The following is a 9867-nucleotide window of genomic DNA, read 5'->3' as shown; positions in this document are numbered from 1 at the left end:
TGGTTTAAGAATAATTATGAATCTCCCTGGAAGCCTCCACCTCCCTCGGCTTCTAAATTTTGGAAATTTATTTGTTGCAAGGCTGTTGGTTTTAAGGATTTGGTTAGCTTCAAGGTTGGCACCGATTGCAATTACTCTTTATTTTGGGACCCTTGGTTCTATGGTGAGCCGCTGGGTAATAGTTTTTGTACCCCACCTGGTATGGGTTGCTGTGTGAAGGACGTGATTATGAATGGGAGATGGAGTCTTCCCAGATCTTGGCCTATTAATATTCGTTCCAGAATTTTGGGCATTCCGATTCTAGATACTGATAACTTGATGTGGGTTGGACCTTCTAAGCCTACTTCTAAGTTTTTCTCTTCCCATTTCTACTCTTCCTTAGACAATGTGGATTGATATAAGTATGTTTGGCATAAAAAACACGCCATTCGTTTTGCTTATTATGCCTGGATGGCGATTCTTGGGAAACTTAAGTGTGCTGATTCGTTGATTAGGAGAGGGCTCCAGGTTAATCCTTTTTGTAATTTCTGTTCGGGTCATTCTGAAACTCACTCGCACTTATTTTTTGGGTGTGACTTTTCTTTTGGAGTTCTCACTAAGCTTCTGCCGGCTACTAATGCCTTCTATTTAAGACCTAACCTTTATCATGTGTATGATTTTATGTGGAACGATGCTATTTTAGCTGTGTTAGAGAAAAAGTTTGCTTCTCTTGTTATTGCAGCTATGGTTTATTTCCTTTGGAGAGAAAGAACTCAGAGGAGATTTTCTGACGTGAGAAAGAACATTAATCAAGTATGTGATGATATTTGTGTAGCGGTTTGTGCCAAGGTTAAAAACTGGAAGAATCATGATGGCCTGGAAGGAAAATTTGGAGAAATTCTGGCTTTCTTGGGATAACTGGAACATCTTGTTTGTGCCACCTGTCGAAAATTATCTGGACATGTTTTTGATGTTTTGGTTTCTCTGCTGCTTCGTGTGGTTGAGGACTGGGTTCTTTTTTGGTTCTTTGTTTTGGCAGCAATCAATTTTTGTGTTAGAGACCATTTTTGGGTTATTTTTGGCGGCTTGGACGATGATGAGCTATGGACTACACCAAGCACCTCCTCGGATGGTCTTTAGGCAACCAGGGCGTGCTATGCTGACCGATTTCGATTTGATCATGGATGTTGGGGACACTGTGAGGGTCCTTGGTTTTTGGTGGTTTGTTTCCTTGTGGCAACCGGTGCTCCTGCTGCTGTTGCTGGGTTTTATACCTAGCATTCATTTGAATGTTTTTTTGATGTTATTTGATCAATGGTGTAGTCCTGTATTCTGAGTCCTATTTTCCGCCTTTTATAATTTGTTACTTCCTTTTCTTTTTGGGGGTATACTGGTCTTACTTGTAATTGATAGAGTTTTGTTGTAATCTTTGATTTTGATTTTAATAGAAGGGCTTATGCCCCAAATTTTCCCAAAAAAAAATTATACAAGCAAGTTGTACTATCTTATTTGTTTCACATAGGATCTGTTCGTACTGGCTAAATTTTTTTATAAAGTTAATTATAAAGTTGTTGCAGAAAAAATAGCTTTTTTGAAAGTTGGAGTAGAAAATAATTTCCTAGCATAAAAATTTATTAAATAGAAAAAAAGTGGCAAAATAAAAATTATAGTTGTTGTCTAAAATATAAAATAGTAAGAAAACAGTCTCAAACAAAGACTTAGGCTTCGTTTGGGACGACTTTCTCAATGCTTCTTAAAGCATCTTTTTAATACAAAAATTAAGCTGCTTTTAGAAGCACGTAGGCTTCGATTGGGACAACTTTCTTACTGCTTTATAAATCAATTAAAAAAATTGAAAATTTTGACAAAATGTAGTGTGACAAAGGCTTGATGTTGTTGTTGTGTTAAAAAACCGTTTTAGAAAATAATAAGAAAACTGTCCTTTTGTTTGAGACAACTTTTTTGCTGCTTTCTAAAACTAATTTCAGTACAGATTCATTTAAAAAAAATTGTAATAAAAAATTGCCTCAAACATTTTAGTATAAAATTTTCTTAGTAAAAAAGTGACTTTAGAAAGTTGTAAGAAATCTACCCAAAACAAAATATTAGTTTTTTTTTTTTAACTGGCTGCCGACTTCAAGAATGCAATCCTCAACCTTTTCTACTCCTCCATTAAAGCGAATGCAGCAAAGGGAAATTGATGAAGTCAAAATCTAAAGCCGTCCAAATATTTTCTTAGCCGTTTGAATACTTTATACTTTACATAGCTCCAGTAGGCTCCACTGTATTGATGATCTTTGGCTTGATAGACTAGATCTCTCTAGCTTGTTGTAGTTGCATGCAACGCCATGTGACTAACAATTATAATCAGTTAATCACCAATCATGTCAAGAGTAGAAACTGGATGGTTCTGCTCTCTTAATATATTCATATCTATATTGATACCTCATTTGTTGTTCTTTATATGCAAGTTCATATGTGATATGGCTCTCTTCCAAATCATAAAATTAAAATCTTATTCATTCATCATATTTTATAAAAATCATAAATGGCTATATCAGAAACATGCTAATATAAAGATAAGAGAAGAAAATAATAAGTAAAAAATACCGCAAAATGAATGCCCTCAATAATTCTAATCTAACGCTCTCAACTTATAAGTTTTTTTTTTTTTTGAACGGGATATCCACCCGCTGTCACCCTCGAAATGGTGTTGGTGGTGTGACTAATCCTTGGCTTACCTAGAAGAGGAATCTACCCCAAAAACCTCCTGGCCCGCACTTGATTGGGTCCCACTTAAAAGGCGTTGCCGCTTGAGGGGAATCTGGCATGAGTTTGAAGGTTCCCAATGGTACTCACCCAACAACCAAACCAACCAAGCTAAGCAACGGTGAGGAAAAGGAATTTCATATATTAAAAAAGATATAGGTAAAGAATACTTTAGTAAACTGCCAACCTTCTAATCATTGCCTCTGCTAATCAGTGAAAGAAGCCAAAACAGCTAAGCTGTCAGCAAAGGCTGAGAACTAGTTTTTGGACGCATCCAATTTGGGTGAAAGGAAAAGAAAAAAGAAAAAAAAAAGTTTTGAAATCTTCAATCAATAGTTATAGATTCAAAGTCATCTCACACATTGTTTGAATTACCTTTATTTTCAAAAAATAGCAGAGCCTTAAGGGCTACTTCAAGTCTTAAAAGGCTCCTTTTACTAGTACTAGAACTGCAACTTCTGCAGTTTTCTTAGAATTACACACCATGGAATCTCAAGAGTCTGGAGCAACAGTCCCTAGTTGATAGATGTGGATCACCAAATCTTGAAAAGATCGATTTCTGTATTTTGGATGCACAGTGAGGACCACAATAGAAATCATTGATACTTAATGAACTCAGGATAAGATGACATATAGTGGTCCTAAAAACTTAATTTACATGCAATGAAAGATGCATGCGCTTCATGGGAGTACTCAGTCATCCTTCGTTTCATGAATAGGAACAGTATTTGATTTAGTTCCAATCTTCAGGATGGAGACTGAGAGCAACAATAATTGTTTACCATGTGTTTGCTCATCTTTTCATTTGATCAGCAAATTATTTCATTTAGGACAATTTTTTTGTGCTTCTAAAACAGCTTTGTAGTGCAAAAATTTCTTGAATAAGAAATCTTTGTACTAAAAAATTGTTTTAAAAAAGAGTAAAAAAGCTATCCCAAACGAAGCATAAGTCAGCTCAGGAGCAGCATCATTGATCTCATTTCAATCAAGAGTCTTCTATTATTGATAGCAAAAAAAGATTATTTTGAATGATTAAGATGCTGTAAGTTCAAATTATAAACAGCCCCTAATTTGATTAGTTTGGTTAAAATTTCCATGTTTTAAAGGCATTTTTGTACACTTTGAGAATTCTGACAAGCTGTTATTGGAGGGTCAAGGCTTGTGCCACAATTAGCCACAATTCTTGATTTTATTGCAAGATTCACCTACAAGTCCTATGTTGCTATCTTTGTTTGCACTACAACAAGAACTGCATCCATGGGCATTCCATGGCGAGAGGGCTAGGGAACATGCCCATACTGGTTCGTGCCTTCGCCACTAAGTGTTCTGATTAAGTGTTCAACTTTCCTCTCAAGTCCTATTTATTTTATGATTTCTGTTCAAGATATTTGCAAAAAATAGAAATATGACAAAGAATCCCAATGTTGACATGGAATAACATTGCAAATACATTAAAGGTATTTCCAGCTCACTATCAGTGTTTTGCAGTTTGCAGCTAGTGCAATGTAGAATAATGTTTTAGATAATATAACTCATTTTATTATGGTGCTGCTACTAAAAAACATTCCTGGAAATTTTACCTTTTTTCATTGCACCAAGATTAGCTTTGAGACATCACTATAAGTCTTACATGTACTACAACAAACACTATTTTGTAGCCATCAAGACCTACGCCAAAGCTAGAGTACTTCATGTATCTTATCATATTAATAACTGATAAGCATGAGAATCTATGTTGGTGCTTGCATGAAAACCCTCCAATTGCTTGGAAGTATATCACATTGTACCAATTTCCTACAAAAGATGTAAGCTTTACACCTCTAGGGTTAGGCTTCATAGTTTTTGAAGGTAAAACACTCGGTGGTCTCCCAAGAAGGTCGGAATCCCATCTCCTTGCTGTCTTCTCTTCGGAATAACCCGATCCGCCCACCAACAGGTCTTCTCATGGCAGTTCTTGAAGAAAAACACTCTCCAATTCATCGCCGTCCTCCCAGATCTCCTTTCCTTGTGGTTCCACCCTAGGAATTGCCGACAATGCTTTTGATTGCATCTCCAACATATTTTTCATCATCTCTTCGAAATTCCCAAAGAGATTCTCGACATAAGAGAATCTTTCTTCTACTCCAGCTTTAAGTTGCTCAATCTCCCCCTCCAAAACATCTAGCTTTTTGACTGTCATTAGACCGGATCTAGGCTCCAATCATCAAGTCAGTGGAGAAACCACAATTTTCAACCCAAAAAAGTGATCTGATACCAAGTTGATATGCCATGGTATCAAGAAGAGCCCATGAACATGATGAATTCAACACAAACATAATTTATTGCTAGAAAAATAAATAATAAGAAGCAAGATACAATTGATCCTCAATTCGAGAGGACCGATCTCTCCTAAGTCTTAAAACGCCGCTAGAGACCAAGAACCAATACACTAAGAAAAACAAAACACTCACAAAACAATAGTGTGGACCTCCGAAAGGACACCGCTTGCGTCTACAGAGTGTTGAGGGTAAATGACCGCACCACCCCGAGGGATAGAGACAATTGTGGGCCTCCGCGCTCTTCGCAAGCGGGCCAATGGGAGGACATATTAGATCCTGCATACGATCAACCATTGGGGATAGCGGCTCTCTCCAGCACACACCGATGGATGATAATATGCACGACCTGATCAGTGTCACGGGGTTTCCCCCACCGGATACATCAGCTCGAGTGAGGTTTATTTATTGTGGAATTCTGTTTCCTATGGGCGAACATGGTTTAAAATTGCGCAATATGAGGCTCGCCTTTGCGCAATTCTAGTAAAAAATGCTTCGATGCTTACACCTCGAGTTTTTTTTATGAGGCTTGCGCCTCAAGTTGGTTGAGCCCCGCCTCGCCTCACGTTATATATATTAAAACTTACATAAATCTTGAAGTAAATGGTCGACATTGGACTCTATAGGAGAGGAGGAAGGGGAAAGCAGTTCACCATAATGATGATTCAAATGAAGAATCCCTTAGTGATGACAGTGCTGATAACTTATGAGTTCTTATGTGATATGTCATTGCTATTTATTTTTGGAAATCAGAATTATATGTTAATGAAAAGAATGCTGGGATTTTGAAAAAATAGAATTTTGAGTTGAACTTTATTCATGTTGTCTTATTATTGAGATATTTTGATTTCACTTCATATCTTATGCTTTTTTATGTTTTATATTATTCACTCATTAGTATATAACAAATTTATCATTTTATGTTTACGTAATCTTTTGATTTTGAGGCTTACGCCTCGCCTCACGAATGAAAAACGCCTCAATACCCGAATACGCAATTTTAAACATTAGGCGCAAGCCTCCGTGGTTAATTACATCTCAGGCTGGAGCTCGAGAATACTCTCGATTAAGGATCTGATATTATTCTTCCCAAAAGGGGATTGGCACACAAAGGGAGACTAGGTAATCCTACTCAAAAGGCAAGAAATGTTTCAAATGTGCTTAGTCAACATGTACGGTTCATCTCAGCATCTGGAGAGACTAAGGCAGTTGAGGAGAGAAAGAAACTCATATACTCAGAGCATGCATAGAGAAAGGATGGAAGTGGCGCCATCTATGTGACGCTGATAAGTAGGATTTATAGTCCATGAAGAGAAGTAACTTACCCACTATTTAAGTATACTACGAAACACCCAATGTAGTGGCCTCAAATCATAGATCTAAGGTGGGCTTAGTGTTCTACCCAACACTAACACCCGTGTCCTAGCTAATGCACCTAGGCTTATACCCTGCTTGAAAAGGGATGCCAGCTAACAACCTAAACATGTAAAATCCATGTAGTCCAATCTTTATGAAAGATGGATAGGTAGTTTGAATGTTTTGGAAGTAGGACTGACATCTAGAGAGTTTTCTAATTAGCTCTGGACTTATGCAGGGTGAATGCTCCTAAAGCTAATGCGATTAAATTTTAATTAGATTCGTTTCTAATGCAATGCATACAGGTTAAAATATCCAAATCATGTATGCATAAGATTTTAAAAATATGCTTATATAAAAATAATTTTTAGAAAAGACTGGGCCTCCCTAGATCCGACACTTCATCCTCATAGGCCAAATTATTCGGACTCTACCCACAGGCGGGGAAGTGTCTTATTAGAAGGAGAGAGAAGAATGCATTTAATATGCATGCGACCTTGGACAATTCTGGCTATTCCCTAGGTCGTTAAGTTTATATGTTATTTAATTCTTAAAATTTTAAAATTTGATTACGAGTAGAAAAGTAATTTTTGTCCTAGAGAGCCTAGCGAAAACATGTCATACACAAGCAAGAATGAAACCTAAGAAAAGTAGGCAATTTCTAATGCGCACAGAAAATAAACACATCAATATAAATTCAGAAAAAGTAAAGTAAGAAAGTACACAACAAGTACCGTATATGTACAACTCAAGGTCTGCAGAAAAGTAGTGGTGGCCAGGTTCCACCGACAACAACCTGGATTATAATCCTACTAAATGACGCAAGTCTTAAAAGCCAGATAGTTCGTCTTCAAGTATCTGTCTTCTAGTGGATCGTCCTCATTCGAATTATCTTGCTCCGGATCTTCTCCTTTGAGCTCTGTATGGTTCGTCCTACGGAAGGGTACCCAAATGACTAAAAAATTCCCTATAAAGAATCTTTCTTATTCTCTTTGGGTACCGAGTGCTTGAAATGCCGAACTTTTATGAACTTTCACAACTCAATTATATAAAATTACATTATATTTAAAAATAGAAAATTTAGACTCAAACTCCTGTATGGTTATCCTAATAAAAATTACAAATAGTTTATATAACAATTCAAGCAGTTAATATTGTGCATAAGAGGAAACACACTTGGTCACGCTCTTTTAATTTAGGGAGGGGACTTTAGAAAATTCTGGAGCGCCTGTAGGAAACAACGTCAGTTTTAAAGCTTAATGATTATTGCTCCCTCTATTAGCACTGCATGAGCGTGGCCACCTGCATAAGATTGAGTTAGTATAAAAGCGGCCCTAACCCATGGGCAATCTAACGCACAATCAATCATAAGCAAAATATATAAAATATAATAATGAGGCAAGCATCACATCAATCACAACAAATAAGGGCAATCAATCAGCACTAGTGCCACACACAATTACATCACAGAAATAGAAAAAAAAAAATAAAGCACTGGCCCTAATCCTAGATCTAGAAGTGGTGTCCTAACAAACTTATGTGTGTGTAGTAAGCTTGTGTGGCTTTGGGTAGGTCTTATGCAGGATAATTAGTTCAAGTTGCCAAAAATTCAGATTTATTGAAAGTCTGAAAATGAAACTTTATTTAAAATTTAAATATTAATGAATTGGGATCAATTTTAGTTAATTTTAGTTTTGTTGATCCATTTTAATGCTTAGGGCTGTGATCTTTGAAGTTTAAGTTGCCTTAGTGAATTTTAGAGGGTCCAGGGTCCTCCTATATGCTAGGCTAAGGGGGTCCAAAAGGTCACTATAGGAAACGGGCTATGTTTGGGGGTTCTAGCATTTTAATTAAATATTAGGCCTTAAGGGAATCAAGGATTGGGCCCAAGGAAGTTTGGAATTAAATTGAATTTGATTTGGACCCATCTAGGCTAATTGGGTTGACCGGGTCAACCAGGTTGACCCAGGGCACAGGTCTGGGCCTAATGGGTTGGGTCTGACCCATTAAGTCCAAGGGAGGTGAGAATTGAGCTTGAGAAGCTCTGAATTGGATTTGAAACCAAATAGAGGGGTTTAGGTCAATCTGGGTCAACCCAGGTTGACCTAGTCAACCAAGTTGAGGGTTTGGGTCAGGGCTCAACAGACTTGGTTTGATCCACTGAACAGATTGGGAGGGATCTTGGGGCCTGGCCTGGTCAATTTGACCAGGTCAACCCCTTTGACCAGGCTCTAGGAAAAAACAAGGTCAATAAATAGCATAACCCTAACTCTCCCCTTTCTATCTTATTTAAAGCCTTCACAAAAATCTACCCCTAAAATCACCAAATCAGCCCCCCCCCCCCAATCTTGCCCAAACATGAATTCTACTTTTAGGTAAGGGATCTCCTTCAATTAGCCCACTCTCCATCATGCCAAAACAAGCTTCTCAATTTTAGTCGTGAGGCCCATCAATCAGCCGCCCCCTCCTCTTACCTAATCCCCTCTTTCCCTTTCACGTCGTGGGCCCCATGGTCCTGATTTGCTTGCTGCGTGGAGCACCTGGCCTGTGCCGACTGTAAAACAAGGGCAGCACCAGTTATGGGCCGACTGGACTGGTCCTTCTTGGATCAGTTTATCAGTTGCTTAAATGTATAACTTTTTGGACCTCAGGTGACAATTAATCCATGGAGATTTGAGAAGTGGACACTCAACAAGAAAAGAGATCATAGTCAAATGGGAGCGCACTTGCTGAATGGTAGAATCAAATATTTATAGTGAAAGAAGATTGGATGGGACATAAAAACTTGAGAAATTTCATTGAAATATTCTTAAAGTTGGATAGGGAGGTGTATTTTTCTTAAAAGTAAGCATGGTTACTTGCTATTGAGAAAGATTTAGGCTGAAGTTATTTAATAGAGCAGTTTAAATAGGCCTGAGTTTAAGAAAATGTGGAGATGAAAATGTCTTTCATGCCTTTTTAGGAGAAGTTATGGGGGAAGAGTGGAGAGCATGTTCTTTTCAACAAAATTAGGTAGATAAGTTAGAAACTTAGAAGGGTTAATTAATTTATAAGAAACTCTTGAGTATGAATGATGCTTTTTTAATCATACTGTCTTTTCCAATTACCGACATTAACTAACAAAAGGAAGTAATATATCTCTAATCATATTTTAATTAATAATACTGGGATCAATGAAAGTTCCTCATAAAAAAAATTGTTAGTGCAATTCTCTTTGGTTTAATGAAAAATACTATATATTAACACATCAAGAATATATTTTAATTAAACTAAATTTATATTTTCAAAATTTCCCTCTTATGATTGTGAAAGCTGACAGAGGAAGAACATCTGTGGTAGAATCCCATGCTTGTAGAGGTAGAAGAATGAAGGAAGTAAAAAAAATAATGGAGATCAATGGGAACACATGGTTCAACATGTGGATTAGATTGAAAGCCAAGAAACGGCA

General features: G+C 37.2%; 1 protein-coding gene across 1 annotated transcript; it reads left to right on the top strand.

Moving 5' to 3' along the window:
• Positions 1-450: 450 nt before the first annotated feature.
• Positions 451-897, top strand: LOC114579265. Its single transcript, XM_028693310.1, has one exon. It carries the CDS (start codon positions 451-453, stop codon positions 895-897), a length of 447 nt encoding a protein of 148 aa, XP_028549143.1.
• Positions 898-9867: the final 8970 nt, after the last annotated feature.

The sequence above is a fragment of the Dendrobium catenatum genome, unplaced genomic scaffold (assembly GCF_001605985.2).
Source record: "Dendrobium catenatum unplaced genomic scaffold, ASM160598v2 fragScaff_scaffold_253, whole genome shotgun sequence".
Taxonomy (NCBI): Eukaryota; Viridiplantae; Streptophyta; class Magnoliopsida; order Asparagales; family Orchidaceae; genus Dendrobium; species Dendrobium catenatum.
This window is presented reverse-complemented; position numbering and strand designations above follow the sequence as displayed.